Source organism: Podarcis gaigeae (assembly GCF_964106915.1).
Source record: "Podarcis gaigeae genome assembly, chromosome: 1".
Taxonomy (NCBI): Eukaryota; Metazoa; Chordata; class Lepidosauria; order Squamata; family Lacertidae; genus Podarcis; species Podarcis gaigeae.
In genome coordinates this window covers 15,157,383-15,176,107 of record NC_139678.1, presented here as the reverse complement: position 1 = coordinate 15,176,107, position 18,725 = coordinate 15,157,383, and the positions used below count along the sequence as shown (strand labels likewise).

At 45.4% G+C, this 18,725-nt stretch overlaps 1 protein-coding gene across 8 annotated transcripts in view; it reads right to left on the bottom strand.

Moving 5' to 3' along the window:
• CDC42BPB (CDC42 binding protein kinase beta) overlaps window positions 1–6,506 on the bottom strand; it is a 99,555-nt gene extending 93,049 nt beyond the window's left edge. For 6 of the 8 annotated variants that reach the window (XM_083730534.1, XM_083730535.1, XM_083730538.1 and 3 more), the window contains exon 1: window positions 5,785–6,283. In XM_083730534.1, coding sequence (XP_083586660.1) covers window positions 5,785–5,962 — 178 coding nt within the window. In that variant the 5' untranslated portion in view covers window positions 5,963–6,283. Of the gene's footprint in view, window positions 1–5,784 lie in introns of all 8 variants that reach the window. The other 2 variants (XM_083730536.1, XM_083730537.1) reach the window with 2 other exon arrangements.
• Between the last annotated feature and the right edge of the window lie 12,219 nt (window positions 6,507–18,725).

The following is an 18,725-nucleotide window of genomic DNA, read 5'->3' as shown; positions in this document are numbered from 1 at the left end:
CTTTTTTTGAGTGCTACCACCTGTTCCAATATGCACTGGCTTGGAACCCAAGCTACCATTCTGCAAAATGAAAGGTGCCTTCCATTCACATAAGGGACTCCAACACGGAAAAGGCTCCAGCTGGCAGAAGGGGAGGGAATAATTTTTACCAGTTTCCTTTTTTCCCTTGCAGCCACCTCCCATGCTATTCCAGAGGGCCCCTGTCCCAATCTCCCAGAGCAGATTTTCATGAAAGTACAAAAGCAATTCTAACCTCAACTAACAAATTCAGAGCAACAATTGATATCTACATTCTGCTTCTCTGAACTAATAAAAATAGCTGTTGCTAGTCATACACCTGAACATACGAAGTTGTCCAGTATTGAATCAGACCATTCATTTAGTCCAATATTGACTAGTCCAACTGGCAGCAGCTCTCCAAGGTGTGAGGCAGGAATAATTCCCAATCCTGATAACCCTTCAGTTGTAGCATACCAAAAACTGGAACTGAAATCTTCTAAATGCAAAGTATCTAACTCTTCCACTAAAGCTATAGCACTTCACTATTTGAAGTATCTTGGTCGCTGGCATCAACCATCTGAATTAATGTTCAACTATTTGCTAACTCTGCCAGAGTGAAACTAAAAATATATGTACCATTTAATAGGTGAAGTAATAGGTTATCAATATGGTGTTTCTTCTAAAAAGACCGAAGAGCTTTGCTAAGGGTTTGTGGCCTGTCACTAATAGTTGCATAGAAGAGTGTTGACAAATTTCAGGATGTTCAACAACTAGGAATTTCCTTGTTGTTTCCTTATAAGCACTAGTAGCCTAATGGGAGATGGCAAGTCACAGAAATAACTTGGGCCTTTAACAGAAATTTCTGTTTAAGTATTAGGATAATAGTTTGAAATGTACTTTTTTGTAATGGGCTTTAAACACATCCAGTTATCCTGTATAGCACCAGATGGTGGTTCACACATGCATTTCAATTACTCTAAAAAAAAACTACTTTCACTCTGATGCTATAGTCTGCTAAACAAGGCAAATGTGGGTAGAAATGGGTGCTAAGGGTCACAATATGGGTCACTGCCCACATCAGAATTGAATCAGGATGTTGCACCGATACAAGAGTTCAGGAGAGTGTTAATTAACTACACACTAGAACATGATTTTTGTGTGTGGAAAAGCGGCATACAAATAAAATGAATGAATACCTCCAGTTCTTTCAATAACTGAAGTCTTTCTAAATGCTTCACAAGGAACTTTACAGCACAGATAAGTCAGTCTATAAAAAAGGGAACTCCATGGTTCCTGCAGCAAGGAAGATGGAGTCATGGGTGGTCCTTATGCTTCTGTTCAGAGATTACTGCAGGAATAGCAGGAGGCAAGTAGAAGCTTTGTTATGCTGCTAGATCTGCCCCAGACTGCTGCAGGTTAGAAGACAAAGAACTCTCCTCTCTTTGCTGACATGATCAAACAAACAAAAAATTAAGATGTACTGACAGAATAGTATTCTTGGTTTAATGGGCTATTTAACCAGCCTTGTATTTAAACAGTAGCCTGGTAGTCACAAGTAACTAGAAATTCCATACAGACAAGTGAGTGGATTGGCAAAGGAGGGAAGGTTCTTTGCATTTCTCCACCACCAGACAGATTCAGTTTCCATGCTAGTTGTGGGGAAAGCCCATCCCTTAGCCCAGTCCCTCCTTGACCAACCTGTTTTGTAGAACACTTTAAAAAAGGGCTGCCTGCTAAGAGAGCAGCATCCTGCATATCCATGCTGATCATGGAAAGAGGGTTTCTCCTACTCTCCAGCCAGCAGGGAAACACAGGCTGCTGGCCTCTTATCAAGCTAGAAATTTTTGTGGACTTATTTACAAAACAGCATTGGATTTCAGTAAAGTGTGTAATCAGTTGACAATATTTCACCAGTTGATTGAAGGGAGTGCCAAACCTAAACACAGAAGTATCCAAGTATTATTAATTTTCACACTCATGGCCAAGAATAGGATGTGTGTAGGGCAAGATGACAGTGATTAACCTATGTCACTATCCCAGAGACTTTAGGATGTAACAAGTCATATATAAAATAAAATCAGTTAGCTAATTTTTCCTTCACTAAGTTACTTCATTTTGAACTGTAGTAACTGCTTTTAAAATAGTAGGTGTAAATCTTTTCTGCTTTTTTAAAACATTCATCAGTCATACAATGATGACATGGAAGCTACTGAACTGGTATCAGAATATAAAGGTGTTCACTTCCAGAAATATGCCTGTCAATTTCCTCTGTCAACCAATACACAAAAATGACCTGCACGTGCAAGAACACTTTTCCCTTCATGAAACTATATTACAACAATTTATCCACATCAACTGGTTTACACAAATACACAGAACTCATGATGGAGGTGCACCATATTTCTGCCACAAAACAAGCAATCAATGTGGTGGGCTTCCAAAGCAGATGCTGGACAGTGTTTAATTATTCAGTTGGCAATTATTGACGCCAATACAGATGACTCCAGGAAGTGAATCCTCTTAGTTGGTTAATGTATAACAAAGAGCAATGGTCCCTACAGAAATTGAGAGCCAGCTGTTCACATTTTACTAAGACTGAGTAAGAAATACTTCTCCAAAATTACATGAAGCTCTTTCTAGGGAAGTTCTGACACTTTTTAAAAGAAGTCTTCCAACAAAAACAGAGCAAAACAACAACAACCATTTGGGAGAAAAGGGATCGTTTTTGAAAGAAGCAAAATGGAGCACTGATACTCTTAAATGTTGGTTCCCCACCTGACAACTTTTTACTGAATGGAAGTTGTCCTTAGCAATAAATCTTGGTCAAAAACAAATTCTGAAACTATTTCCAGTTTCCTTTGGATCTATCTAGAAGCAGACAAAGTACTTTCAGAATCAAGAAAATGTAACGTTCAGAATTTAAAAACAGTATGCTGATTTATATTTCTATTATTATTTTTACAAAGTAACTTAAAAAAATAAATTCTCGGTCCTTTTTTGCTGCTTCAGTCTGTTTAATTGCTGCAGACTTTTCACTGTCATCATGCTTAAAACTATGATCACAAAACACAATTATTGTGTATTCTGTATAAAATTTAAAAAATTAAAATAAAGTTAGCAAAAAAATACCATGAGGATTGTGCAAAACTGACTTAGTGCATTGAACATTTACTCACAAACATATCCCTAACAAATCTGACAGAATAGGATATGAAATACTGTTGAAACAGTGGAACTTGACTGCCTGCTTCTCCTTTCCTCTCTCTCCACCCATTCCAGGTAGAACAGGCTAAGAAAGGTCATGGGATTAACTTGGCATTTCAGGCTAAGCTTAGCTTGGCACCAAGCCGAGGATATTTCACTGCTGTGTTTTCTACGTACATTTTTATTTATCTTCATTTTTTTATTCCTTTTGGTGCAAAACACTTTAGCCAGTGTTAAATAACATACAGTATCAGCGCAACAACAGTGTCAAAACACAGAAGAGCTCATCTGAAAGCATGTATAAACAAAAGCTTTTTTTCTCTCCACAACATGCATACATTTTCTCAGCTGCACCTCAGCTGTAGGTGCTGTACTTCTGAACTGGCGTCCCCCTCAGTACCATATCCTGGAATTTCCCAAGAAGGGGGTTTATGAATTTCTAATTTCCTGTCTAATCCTTGCTGATAGGAAGGCTCATTATTGCTTCCAGGCAGGTCAGCTGACAAAAGAAATCACTTGGTCAGTTGCCACATGACCACCATAATTCATGGAATCTCTTCCCACTTGGAGAATTTGTCACGTGTAGCCTCCAGATCAACTTGCAGCCCAAAACTGCAGACAACCAGAATACACAGTTAGGCCCACATCGTTTCAAAACTCATAAGTAAACCAATTACTTAGTAATGCAACAACTTTGAAATCCAGTCCATCAAGTTGTGCTCCAAAAAGTTCGACCTCAAGCTTTAAATCACTTGCCTTCAACTGATGGGTAGGGACCCACTACTGGATTGTGATCTGATTTAAGGTGGACTGCAACAGGAACACTTCCACCATGCAAATATGACAAGTATGGTAAGAAAATGCACAGTTTGACTGAAAGGTGGGTCCCACATCTGGAAAAGTTGAAAACTACTGCTGTATATCAAGAGGTCCATTAGCTACAACAGCTTAACTCCCAATCCAGAATGCTGGCAAATGCTATCCTCCTGCTCCCCAATTTGGAAAAGCATCTCTTACTGTAACCAACAGTCAAGAGGGCTTTTTCTCCCCAAATTGGGGAAGGGGAGATAATCATTCATCTAGATTACCTATATGAAGGCTAATTCTGAATTTACTCTCCCAATATGCCATCCAACTCTGCTATGATAGAATCAGGTTCCCTCACTCTACCACTTTATCGGCCAGTAGGTGAAAATCTTCTTCTTACAACCATATTTATATATTTCTGCCTATATTTCTGTACTCCTACAGAACAGTAGTACTTCCTTGCTGGGAGCTGCTTCTGCTAGGTAATAGCATCAATTATTTCCAATACAATATTTATCCAAACTGCCACCAGCATGCAGCATTTTCACAAACCACGTAACATATTCTCCTCAAAAGACCCTCCTTGACCAAGATCTTGGACAGTCCTTGCTTCTACCTGGATCACGCATTATTGCTCCATATCTCGAAAAATTTCGCTATACAATTCCAGCCCTCCACACCCCAGCAAAGTTCCTGTTCCTGATCTTGCATATGCATCATTATCTTTCTTCCATATCCTTGCTACTTCTATTCATGAGTCAATGCTTTTCCTACCCCACCCAACTTCCTCACCCCATCACCAGCAAATCCATAGGCTGACAAAACCCATTGCCGGACAGCTCACTGACTGATCCCTCTTATTTCAAGGCTCACTCTAACCTATGTTTGTGCTACTCATCATCTCCTTAATAATATTGTATCCCATTTCCCACTGCAAGCCCAAGAGGTGCCATTTGTCCCTTCACTGCTCCTAGCCCCATTTCTCCATGTGTAAGATTTTATACTTAATAATCTGGAAGTATCCCCACACATACTCCAAATCTGTATACCACCTCAGCTTTCACTTCCTTTATGTACGCCGTGCTTTATAATTTGATGTGTCCTCTGTTTGCCAAGCACCACTAAACACTCATTCCCTCGCCCTCATTGTTGTCACCATTCCCAGAGTCTCCTAATGGAACAATCATCAACAGGCTATGATGCCGCCCTCCACACCAATACCTGTGTCTGGGACTAGGATAGGCCCTGCAAGAGCAGCAGCTCTCCCTGCTCAATCCCGGCCAACACTTCCTTCATGCAACCACCATGCAGGCCCTGTTGTTGCACCATGCCCATTGTCCCTTCACATCGCTGTCAGATCCCTCTCCCGATCCGCTCCCTAAAAAAAACCACCCCCGAGCACCCGGAAGCATTCTCCAACTCCCAACCCGGTGCGATCAAAACTCGCCTTTCCTTAAAAGTTTGCTCTCTTCCTTACCTTCCCCCCCGCCCCGAAACTATCCCGTCCTCTCCAAACAGACCTGGGCCCAGCCCTCAGCTGACAGGTTTGCACAAAGTCATCTGCGTGGGTCCGGAGCTATCTGCCCCTCCGTCGAAAACTCCCACCCACCCCCACCCCAAAAAAACCCTGCGCTCCCCACCGGAGATTTCCTCGTATTTCTTCTTCGATTCAGGGCCCGAGCCTCGCCGTGGCTCCTCGAGAGCAAGCCCTGGCGATCCCTCCCCAAGACAGCACCCCCACCCCTCGCTTCCCCTCGCGTCCCCGGCTCTCACCCCACTCGAGGAAGTCGGAGACGAGCCTGTCCCTGCGGAGCGGCGAGTCCCGGCTGCACTCGGTGTAGAGGCCGACCAGGAGGTCCAGCAGCGCCTCGACGCTCAGGACGCCCTCGTTGCGCCGCGGCCCGTCCAGCAGCAGCTGCTCCAGCTTCTTCAGCCGCACCTTGGCCGACATGGTGGCGGCGGGCGCTGCTGAGCGGAGCGGCTGGCCGAGCCCACCAGGCGGGAAGGAGGGAGAGGCCGCGAGGCTGAGGGAGCGAGAGAGAAGCGAGGCAGGGGGGGAAAGACGAGAGAGAGGAGGGCGACCGAGGAAGAGGGAGGAAAGTAAAGAGGCGCCGCCTCAGGCTCTGGGCAGCGGCGGCAGCATCCGGCTGCTTCCTCCCTCAGCGCTCTCCGGCGAGAGACCCGGCGCCCCGGGCCCGGCTGAGGCGCTGGCGACGGCCGCTGCGCCTCCGCGCTACGCCCGCATTTCCACAGGCCTTCCTCGAAGGCGGCGGCGGCGGCAGCTCCTCCGGGCTCGGCTCCAGGCCCGGCTGGTCCATGGGCCGGTCCCTCCCACTTCGGACCCGCCCTCTCGCTTCTCCTGGCAACCGAGGAGGAGGAGGAGGAGGCGGTGCGTGTGTGGATGTGTGGAGAAGAAGCCGGGCGGGGAGGGGGGGTTTGCTGTCGCCGCCACAGAGGCCGCCGCCGCCGAACCGGTGGTCCCTTCCCAACGGTCTGAGGGAGCTACCACTAACGCCGGTAGCCTCTCTCTCTCTCTCTCACACACACACACACATTCGCACACCCCTCCCTGGCGCGCCCGTGCGCACGCGCGCCTGGGATCCCGATGCGTTGGCTGTGGCCATCCGGGCAACGGGAAAGGAGGGCGAGGGGCGGGGCCGGGAAGGGGCGGGGCGGGGCCGTGTCGTCCGGAGGAAGCTTCCCTCAGGTTGGCCGCTTGCGCAACCGTTGGAAGCCGTTGCCCGGGGAGAAGGGAGCCGCCGAGTCATAGCTGATTATTATTATTATTATTATTATTATTATTATTATTATTATTATTATTATTATTATTAGGGTTTCTTACCTGCCCTTCACTGCAAAGTCCCAGAGCGGGCTGCAACCATATAAAAATACAGTATTAAGTTTCCTTACAAACAAGCTACGCCTCTGACATCTTAAAATGCAGTACGAAAATTAGTCTGAGGGACCGTTCACATTTGTACGGCGCTTTCAAGGGTTTTAAGCGCTTCAGGGGCGTTATTCATCTGTTTTGTGAAATTCATACGCTGCTTGATTTGTTAAAACAAACAAACCATCGCAAAGCAGTTTACGGAAAGATAACACATTAAAAATCAAGAGAGGTTTACAGCCCTGCTTGGAAATACTTAGATTTAAATCGCCTCGGTTTCTAGGTTGGCTTGTCTGAACAAGGATGTTTTTAGCAAGCGCTGAAAACAGTGCAGAGAAGGCACCTGCTTGGTATTGATAGGCAGGGTTATGCCGATTTGTATCAGGGGAAAGAAGCTGCTATTTTATGGAAACAATACAGTGGTTTAAGGTTAAAGCAAAAAAAATTCCTTCCAGTAGCACCTTAAAGACCAACTAAGTCAGTTCTTGGTATGAGCTTTCGTGTGCATGCACACTTCTTCAGATACACGGCTACCTATCTGTAAGTGGTTTAAGGTTGTTGTTTTTCACCTCTCTCCCACTCCCTGTGACTTGGAACAGCTGCATCAATGGTGGAAGTTTTGATGGGGTGGGAGCAGCAGCCTCTCCCAGCACAGACAGATCACTTTCCCCCTGCTGAATATCTGTCTGTCACACAGTTGTGTGAGGTGAGCTGTTTTCCTTTCCTTTCCTCACCTTGGGGTGAACTCTGCCGCTGCAGGGTAGGATGGGATCTTCCAGTACGCTCAGAGACTCGGGCTGCAAACCCATATCTACACGGGGAGATTAACATCAGAGCAAGCATGTGTAGAATTTTTCTACCTGGTTTAAATGTCATTCATATCCACATTGCACATTTAAAGGTAAAGGGACCCATGACCATTAGGTCCAGTCATGGACGACTCTGGGGTTGTGGCGCTCATCTCGCTTTATTGGCCGAGGGAGCCGGCGTACAGCTTCCGGGTCATGTGGCCAGCATGACTAAGGCACTTCTGGTGAACCAGAGCAGCGCACGGAAACACCGTTTACCTTCCCGCTGGAGCGGTACCTATTTATCTACGTGCACTTTGACGTGCTTTCAAACTGCTAGGTTGACAGGAGCTGGGACCGAGCAACGGGAGCTCACCCTGTCGCAGGGATTTGAACCGCCGACCTTCTGATCAGCAAGTCCTAGGCTCTGTGATTTAACCCACAGCGCCACCTGCGTCCCCTGTAGCATCCATTGTTATACCACTGTAGCATCCATACTATACTATATATGCTATACCACTGTAGCATCCATTGTTTCCCAAAAAGGATCCCGGGGGCGGGGGGACGTTTGTAGCTCTTGCAGGGGTGTGGGGTCCTTAAAAGTCTTGAGAGTGAAATTCCTGCATTGCAAGGGGTTAGACTAGTTGACCCTCAGGGTCCTGAGTCCACAATTCTATGATTCTATGAAATACCAGCCATAAGGACATAATAGCTCTTCTGCATCAGGCCAGTGGCCCAACTATTCTCACAGTGGCGATCCAAATCCAAAGCTCACAAGCACTACGTTGATCATTCAGTGTGACTTTCCTTAGTGAAAAGAGTACACCTTGAACTGTTTGAGCATGCCCCCCCCCCCCATTTCCCAGGGAATAAGGTATACAGGTACCTTGGATCCTGAATGCCTTGCGACTTGAACATTTTGGCTCCCAAATGCTGCAAGTGAGTGTTCCGGTTTGTGAACGTTCTTTGGAACCCAAACATTCAACGGGGCTTCCGCGGCTTCCAATTGGCTGCAGGAGCTTCCATTTGACTTCCGAGGTACCACTGTAGTTTGATTTTGAATAAATGTATGTGGAGAAAAGATTGGTGCCAGAATTATCATAATCTGGAATTCTCCACAGGAGCCCAGTGCTTCCTGGGACCTAGATTAAGGTTACATAGGAAAAGCAGGAGCAAATCTATTTTCTGCATTCCCTATTGTTGCTATAATGGCCAAAGTAGAATACGGATTGTCCCTGTAGCAGATTCTCTGAGCTCTAGAGCAGCTGTGGGGAACCTTGAGCCCTCCAGATGTTGCCAAAACTCCCATCATTCCTAGCCATTGGCCATGCTTGTCATGGTTGATGAGAGCTGCAGTTCAGTAACATCTGGAAGGCCAAAACGTCTCTGCTCCTGCTGTTTAATGAAGGCAAAAAGCCATAACAAATAATAAATATTTAAAGACAGTTTTAAAATGTGACTATCAACTCTAGATTTACAAAGCTAGAGCAACAGTTCTTCTTTCGCACATCACCAGCGTAACCCACTTCTGTGGTTCCAACAAAATAATACCGGTAAATGGCATATTTGTCCTTTGCTACTTGAAAGTAATATAGTATCTGTGTTGCACCTAAAATATTTATTTCACTTGCTATAAGATCAATAAATCACTGTCTTGGAGCTACATATGGGCTGCATGCTAAAATGTAATGCAGAGGTTAGTGAACTACCAGCTCCCATCATGAACCTTAGACTGGGGCTGATGAGAGTTGGTAGTACACCACCATCTGGAGGACCACAAGTTCCCAGTTGTGACATAATACACCCTACCTTTTATTACTGGTGCAGCACAGATACATAATCTGGCCCCTAAGGGTTTTTACTGTATTGGGGTTTCCATCCCATACAATCTGCACAATTTAAAATGATACCCAGTTTTTTAGGTAGGGCATGCCTCTACAATGTTACCCACCAAGCCAAATACAGGTCACCAACCATATAGGTCAGCCCAATAATATTCTTTTGCTTTTGCAACTAGCCTGGGACTGATGAAAATAAAGAGATTCTCGGCAGCCTGCATTCAACCTGGTGGGTCACAAGTTGTACTGGCCTGGGGTAGGTGTTGTCTGTCTTGAGGGACGTGCTAAAAATAAAAGTGACTTGACTAGAAGGAAAGAAAACATGCCCTAACAGTTCCTTTTTCCTGCCTGATGTCTCGGTGGAAAAATACAGACCTCTCTTCCTTGCTCCAGTCCTATGAAATTATGTTCAGTTGTTGCTTTTGTTGAACCAGTGAAAATGAAGAGACTCCTACAGTGTTTTTCCTGAAATGGCCCTTAATATGCAACATGTATGTGAAGTAAAACTGAATGGGATATTCTAAGCCAAGATGCTTGCCCAGGTTTCTTGGCATTGTTCCAAGAAATGAAGCAGATAGCACAAGAGGAATATCCTGTGTTAGATTTTGATGGCAACAGGAAATGGCTGTGTCACTGCTTCAGGAAAATCCACCCAGAGATCAGGGGTTTTGGACCAACAAATGTGAAGTAACCAATAAGGAGATAGAAGAGTACCGATTCTCAAAATGTTAGGATAGCTCATGCTGTGGAGAGGCTGTGGTGAATTCAAGACAATTCAAGACAATCATTCATGCTGTGGAGAGGCTGTGGTGAATTCAAGACAATCATTCCTGGAACTCAGGAATAATGTTGGTTCCAGGAGGGCAGTCTTTGGCACTCTCAGGGTGCCCCCTTAATCTGAAAGTGAGAGGGCGTGCAAACCAATAATTCTCTCTTAGGTCTGAGCTTGGGTTCCCTGTGCAGAATAGGAACAGGAGCATTATTAAGGGGGTCTTGGCAAATGCCCAAACTTGTCATTCTCTGGAGCTCCTCCTGAATAAAACCTGCCAGGGGGAGACACAGGGCCACTTCAAGTGGTTTGATGAGTCAATTAAAAACCTTTCAGCCAGCAGAAAGGTGGTTCAAGGCGGCGGCAGCAGACCTCTTTAAGAATTGATGTTTGTTTTTATTTATTCATTCACTTGTGATCCCCCAATAACAGTGTTCTCTGAATGGACTACAACAGTAGAACACTAAAACACAGTAACCACCCGCAATCAATTTGAAAATCAATAAAACAATACAAAAACAGGGTGTCTGCTCTTTTTATATGTGATATGAATAAATGAAAAGAATACAATGAAAAGAATAATAAAAGGATCAGTTGTAGCAAATTAAGATGCACTGCAACACTAAAATCTGGGAGAGTAAAAATACACAGATATCAGAAGTGTGGCCTGATGCCAGAAAGAGAATGAGGAAGGTGCCAGATGAGTCTCTGCATAACTCGGGTGCCCCAGCTCAAAAGGCATCTCAGTGGGGACACCCAGAGAAGGGCTCCTGAAGATGATTTCAGGGTCCAGGTAGGTCCATGTGGAAGGCAGTGATCCTTCAGGTAATCTAGTCCCAAGCTGTCAATACAAGACTATGGTTGACTGGCATTGCCTTAAAAGAGGCATTCTTAGAGTGGCTGTGGCTCCCTACTCTGCAAAAGAAGTCATATTCTATTTGGAGAGCTGTCCTTTCCAAGGAGATGACAGGGAGAGCAGAAAGGATTTTGAATTGGCCCCCCAACAGTGGGCAACTGGGCAGCAGGCTGAGCAGGCGTACAGATCTACTGTACTCCCTAACCCTTGGAACATGTCGATGCAGCCCCTTGCACATACTCAATCTACACAGTAGGTTAAGTGAAGGGCTTTAAATCATTCATTCATTCATTCATTCATTGAAAGCATTTTGACGAGAAGAGCTCTCCTGAGCGCCTTACAGATCAATAAAAAGCAAGAGAGTCCCTGCCCTTAGCCTGACAATCTAAAAGTAGGAAAAGTGAAAGCGAGCTCAAGCACCCAGATCTCCCAAGTTGGGGTGGAAACAGGAGGTAGGGAACAACTGAGAGGGCTAAAAGAAGCTAGTTTCTCAACAGAGCTTACCTTCTCTTCCTCTGCTCAGCAGCCTGGTGGAATGGCTTTGAGCATGGGAGTGACAAAGTTTCACCAACACAATGGGGGTACAGCTCTGAATAAGGAGATGGTCAGTTCCTCACAGAGAGACTGTACCATCCCAAGTTTTGCTTCAAAGTGCATTTCACTCAAATTCCACCTCAAGACCCATCTTCTCCATGAAGATTTTGGCACACCCAGTTCTCATGCCGCACTGTAACGAAACCTAAGTGGGCATAAATTAACTTATCAAACGTTCTTCTGCTGGGTCAAATGTTAGATTGTAAGCTCTCTGAGGCAGAGGCCTGCACATTTCTACTCTGTTGAGTGTCGTGCCCATTGATGGTGTTATATGAATTAACGGTTTGAGAGCACCCCATCTCAAAATGACTCCTGTGTCAGTAATTTGCCAGACTGAAGAGAAGGCCACGTAACAGCATGAAAGCCAGAAAATACTAATTAAGAAGCATGTGAGTTGATAAGATTGAACGACTCATACATTTCTCCCTCATTTTGGTCCTGAAGTAAGTACTGCTTCATATTAAGAGGGAAATTGTTCATACCTGTTTCACATTATTATTATTATTATTATTATTATTATTATTAGTTGTTGTTGTAGTAGTAATATTTATACCCCACCCATCTGGCTGGGTTTCCCCAGCCACTCCGGGCGGCTTCCAACCGAATATCAAAAACACAATACAGCATGTAAATCATATAGATGTAATCCCAGATGAGTCTGTGTCTCTCAAGTAGGACTTCCAAGTCTAGGATGCTTTCCTGTCTCCCCCTGGTTTGTTGTATGTGCATGCAATGGCACACAGCCCAGGAGACCAAGAGTGACCATGACTGGTGGAACAGTGTACAAATAAAATCCACCATCTCCGGTCGTGCCCAAAGGTTAAGGCTTTCTGGGAAATGATCTATAATGAACTGAAAAAGGTATTTAAGTATACCTTTCTTAAGAAACCAGAGGCCTTTCTTTTGGGCATTGTTGGCCAGATGGTGTTAAAGAAGGATAGAACCTTTTTTATGTATGCAACAACAGCAGCAAGAATACTCATCACAAAGTACTGGAAGACACAAGATTTGCCCACCTTGGAAGAATGGCAGATGCAACTGATAGACTACATGGAACTGGCAGAAATGACTGGCAGAATCCGAGACTTGGGAGAAGAACAAACAGAAGAAGATTGGATGAAATTTAAAGACTATCTGCAAAAACATTGTAAACTATTTGAATGTTAAAACGATGCAGGATATAGAGATAGTGTGGCATTAGTGACAAAATTGAAAGGAACGTGCAAAGATGTTGTATAAGTAACAAGTAAAGAAACATAGCAAAATTAATCAATGATGGGGATTAGAAGATAAGTGGTTAGCAGTGGCAATGGTTAATTTAAAAGAAATTAAGTAACATTAAGATTAGTTAAAATAATGGAAGAGTTTGCTGAAACTAATTTGGAAATTGGAATACAGAAAAGGGAGGTGTGAGGGAGTCGGGAAAGTAAGGTTTATGAAATTAAGAATTGAACTTATATATTTTTGTTTGATTTTTATGTGTTATATTGTTTATTGTCTGTTATTGTGTTGTTTTGTTTGGTTTGTTATGATAAAATCTGTTGAAACCCTAATAAAAATCTTTTTAAAAAAAAAATAAAAAAAATCCACCATCTCCTTTGCCCATAAAAGTCAACAGCTTCCACAGACGTATGTTAGGTGCCACAACATAAAAGGTCTTGTGCCAAATCACACATACATGCACCTTGCCTTGGAAAACACAAGACATATCCTTCCTGTGTCCCTATTTTCCATGGACAGTCCTGGATTTACAGAAGCCATCCCAGTTTCTGATTTGATCCCGGAATGTCCCGCTGTTCCTTAGGACGTCCTTATTTTCACTGGAGAAATGTTGGAGGGTATGCAAGGAGCTTGTTATGTACTGAGGTTCTCACCCTGGGCCAGCAGGGGGATACTGTAGATAGTTTTCACTCAGGTCCACATATGCAAATAAGGAATTGAAAGTGATGTTCAGTGATTGGATAGTTACAGAAAGTTGTTACTGTTGCTCTGTAGTGGAGCTCTATACAGGCAGGTTGGCTGAACCCTTCAGTTCTCTTCTGGCCTGTGAATAAACAAGAGCTGTTTGAAGAATCGCTGTGTTGTCTGATATGTTCACCCACAACTTAACACTGGCGACAAGGCTTTTTTTGGTTCTTGCAATATATGACCCATATGCCCAGTCCCAGTCATGAACCTAGTTGTCTTACAACAGCTGTCTTTAGGGAGAGGTTCAGTGGTAGAGCATATTTACAGACAGAAGGTTCCATGTTCAATCTTCAGCATCTCCTATTAGGGCTGGAAGACACCCCTGCCAGGGTAAAAGCAAAAAGATGATTGGCAGCACTTCAGGTTTGTTTTCAACTCAGGCACTCAGCCAAGGCCACATGTGTTCTACACCTCCACCCTGACCACCTTTGGGAAGCTGTCTTACACCAAGTCATAACTTTATCTAGCTCAGTATATTGACTGGTGTTATGTACTGAGTTGAATAGGATCCAAACTGCAGCAGTCTGATTGGTCCCCAGTGGCGTAGCGTGGGGGGTGCAGGGGGGGCCGGGCGGACCGGGCGCAACATCTGGGGGTTAGGGTTAGGGGGCGCAAATCCATGGGTTAGGGGGCGCAAATCCACGGGTTAGGGGGCACAAATTACTTGCCTTGCCCCGGGTGCTGACAACCCACGCTACGCCACTGTTGGTCCCAGAAAAATAGGATTCAGAATGCAGCAGTCTGATTGGTCCTAGAACAATGCAGCAGTATGATTGGTCTGCAGGAGCCACCCAATCCAGCTCCAGGTGGAAGTGGATCCACAACCTGATTGGCCTACAGGAGAATTCTGGAATTAGCCAATCACGTGCAGCCCATTGTGTAAATAATGTATATAAAGCAGATACTTTGAGGGGACTTTCATTCCTCCTCACCACTATGAGCTGAATAAAGAGCATGAAATCCACTCTCGACTCTGAGTATATTTCAACTGGCAGTAGCTTTCCAGGGCTTCAAGTGGGGGTCTCTCCCAGCTATACCTGGAAATTGAACCTGAGATCTCCTGCCGAAGCTCTGCCACTGAGCCCTTCCCCGACAGATATTAAACATTTCTCCCGTTATCACAAACCTCATGCTGTCACCTCTCTGGAATGGGCCTGCCTGACTTGGCAGCTGTGGCGCAGGCGCCAAGACTCTAATCAGCCCTTGGACTAGAAGTTCAAATAAATGCAGGTTTTTAAAGGGGCGTTTTGTTCCGTCTAGAAAGGTGAGACCGAGACTAGAGTCTGAAGAAGGATGGCAGGAGCACTTATACTGCCTCCGTCTCTCGATTCAAGGTGGTGTACAGGGCAGCGACTGGCCTGAGTGAGCTTCATCACCGGGCGGGGATTTGAACCCTGGTCTCCTAAGGTGCTAGTCTGACAGTCTAACCAGGGGTCAGCAAACTTTTTCAGCAGGGGGCCGGTCCACTGTCCCTCAGACCTTGTGAGGGGCCTGACTATATTTTTGGGGGCAATGAATGAATTCCTATGCCCCACAAACAACCCAGAGATGCATTTTAAATAAAAGCACAAATTATACTCATGTAAAAGCACACTGATTCCTGGACTGTCTGTGGGCCGGATTTAGAAGGCAATTGGGCCGGATCCAGCCCCCAGGCCTTAGTTTGCCTACCCATGGTCTAACCACTATGCCACATTGACTCACTGGAGTGCACTTCTTTGACAGCCAAGGTGTTTTGTGGGGACCCACTTCTCTTGCTGAATCTGTACTGTTCTCTTTTTATTGGGCTAGTTTGGCCATTGTGTTGATAAATGCATGCTCACGTTTTTCAACTCACCCTGGGACCTTATGTTTTTTTAAAAAAAAATCAGCCAGAGCTCACAGGAACTCCTCCTCACTGCACCTCGCAGGTGGGCGCCATTGTCATTCTAAGACAGGCACCCCCAAACTCGGTCCTCCAGATGTTTTGGGACTACAACTCCCATTATCCCTAGCTAACAGGACTCACTGGTCAGGGATGATGGGAATTGTAGTCCCAAAACTTCTGGAGGGCCAAGTTTGGGGGGTGCCTGTTCTAAGAGAATGAAGAAGGTGTTCATGGTTAGCTCTGGCACCTCTTTTTCCAGAAAAATAGCACTGGAATAAACAAAGTGCATTTCTTCTGACAGCAAAATTCTGACGCCAGTTTCCACAAGTCCAAAATGTTTGGATGCAAGATAGGTAGGTAGGTAGATAGATAGATAGATAGATAGATAGATAGATAGATAATTTATTACATTCGGAGACCAGCTTATAAAAGACACTTGGGGGTACAATCCCAGAAGGAAAACAAACATTTAAAACAATGTACCACAATAAATTTAAAATTTATAAATGCGATAAGCATATAGACACTTAAAACTTTAAGATAAGCTACTGCAGCGAGATGACCCAGAGTCACCCATGGAACCAAGTTTGGGGATTTTCTTAACAAACTAGTTTGAGTTGGGGGGTGGTCTGTGCCTACAGATCTGTACACAGAATCTGGCGACCATCCGGGTCATCTTCTGATCTTTGCCTAACAGGAAAAGGTCATATTTTTGCTTTTCCGGGAGGTCAGCAAGCCTCACCAGCAGGGGATCAATGGTCTCACTACGTGCCTCTTCATAAAAGGGACATCTAAAGAACAAGTGCTCTGGCCTTCCTATCTCCCCCAATGAACAGGCGCAAAGTCTTTGAGCATATGGGACTTTTTTAAAGGATCCTTCCAGGACCGGCGAGGGATGCAAGATATTATAGATGAGACGCCATAGAACGATGTGTGGACATTCTACCTATGACTGCTCTCTTGGGAATGTTCACCTCTAGGCAGCGGCAGAGTGTATGCCCACGCTGCCCAGGGCGTGGCGTGCTCCTGAGGGGGGCGTGGCACGGAGGGTGCCCTTCCAGGCGCGGGATAGCCGCTCAGGTTCCCAGAGCGGTGTGTGCGCCCCGCAGCTGGGGTGGAGTGAGCCGCTTACGGGGGTGCAGGGAGCCGGCCATGGCGTACATTTGGTGCAACGCCCGCCCGTGACTCCCAACCCTCCCCCAAGCTGTCAAAATGAAGGGGGAAGGGGGGAAATGCCACTGGCAAAGTGGCGCAGATCCCCCCCCCCCATCCTGACGGCTTGGGGTAGGCTTGGTGGTTGCGGGCGGGCGGCGCGCCGAATGTCACCCCCTCAATGAGGACACCTGGGTCGGTCTGCCCCCACCGCCCCCCTTCCTATGCCCCTGCCTCTAGGCGCATAATGTCACCTTTTGAAAGCTCTGTCAACATGCTGATGAAATTAAGACACACTCTGTACGATATTCCATTCCACTCTTGAAGCTTGTCATTGTAACAGAGCAATCCTAGATAAGCTTTTAATACGAATGATAAGCTTGACTCAGGAAAAAGGTTCTAACATACTTAGAAGGCTGCTTTTTGTGTTGTTCTCCCGTCGGAGGTGGTGGGAAATAAATCGTTGCACTTTGGCCAACTCTCTCTCTCTCTCTCTCTCTCTCTCTCTCTCTCTCTCATACACACACACACAGTGGGAAACACTGTATGAAAACCTCTATTGCTTGTTCAATTGGCTGCCTGTTGTGAACTGGCATAAGCCCATCCATTGTTGCTGAAGGCACATAAAACACATTATGGATTTAAAGGAAATACTCAGAAATGTAACAGGCACCGAGATGTGCCTGTCTTTGATGTGTTTACTCATGGCGTTATGTAAGAGTAAATGGATAGCATTGTTTCTCCCGCACCGGAAGAAAATGAGCTCAGTTTTGACATGTCCGTTCGAACAGGCCTGCCAAACTCATTGATTTACTTCCTCAGATCTGTATCCCACCTTTCTTCCAAGGAACTAAGGCAGCCTACCTGGTCCCCCCCCCCACCCCATTTTTTCCTCACAACAATCCTTGCGAGGGAGGCGAGTCTTGAAAGGATTTGGGCGCAAGCATCTGACCCTATGAGCATCCTGGCTGAGTAGGGATTTGAACCTGGCACCCCATGGGCATGCTAACCACTACATAACACTGCCTCTCCTTATGGCAGATGTGGGATATCAGTCACGTATTATGTGTGTGTACTTCATAACACACAGTTACTGGTTCCTTTTTCAGTCAGCCCTTCTCCCAACGAAGAGGTGTGTGAGAAAATACAGATAAAATTGCAAAGGTCATAATATAAACACTAACAGCACAGTCCTATGTATTCTTAATAAACGTAAAGGGACCCCTGACCATTAGGTCCAGTCGTGACCGACTCTGGGGTTGCGGTGCTCATCTTGCTTTGTTGGCTGAGGGAGCCGGCATGACTAAGCCACTTTTGGCGAACCAGAGCAGCGCACGGAAACGCCATTTACCTTCCCGCCGGAGCAGTACCTATTTATCCACTTGCACTTTGACGTGCTTTCAAACTGCTATGTTGGCAGGAGCAGGGACTGAACAACGGGAGCTCACCCCGTCGCGGGGATTCGAACCGCCGACCTTCTGATCAGCAAGCCCTAGGCTCTGTGGTTTAACCCACAGCACCACCCGCGTCCCACTGTATTCGTTCCATGTATGCTTAATAAATAATAATAATTTTATTAGTTATATGCGCCACCATTCTGGGTGGCTTCCAGCAAAATATAAGCATACAATAAAACATCAAGCATTTTAAACTTCCCGATAACAGGGCTGCCTTCAGATGTCTTCTAAAAGTTGTGTAGTTTTTTTATCTCCTTGACATCTGATGGGAGGGCATTCTACAGGGAGGGCGCCACTGCTGAGAAGGCCCTTTGCTTGGTTACCTGTAACTTCACTTCCCGCAGTGAGGGAACCGCCAGAAGGCCCTTGGAGCTGGACCTCAGTGTCCGGGCTAAATGATGGAAAAATTCAGAAGTCTCATCCCCCCCCCCCCCCAGATATAGAGCCATAATGTATGTCTGTATATATCTGTAGAATTGTGTTCCGACAGTTCACCAAAATTCATGAAATCAGTGTGTTTTAATTATATATCATGCCA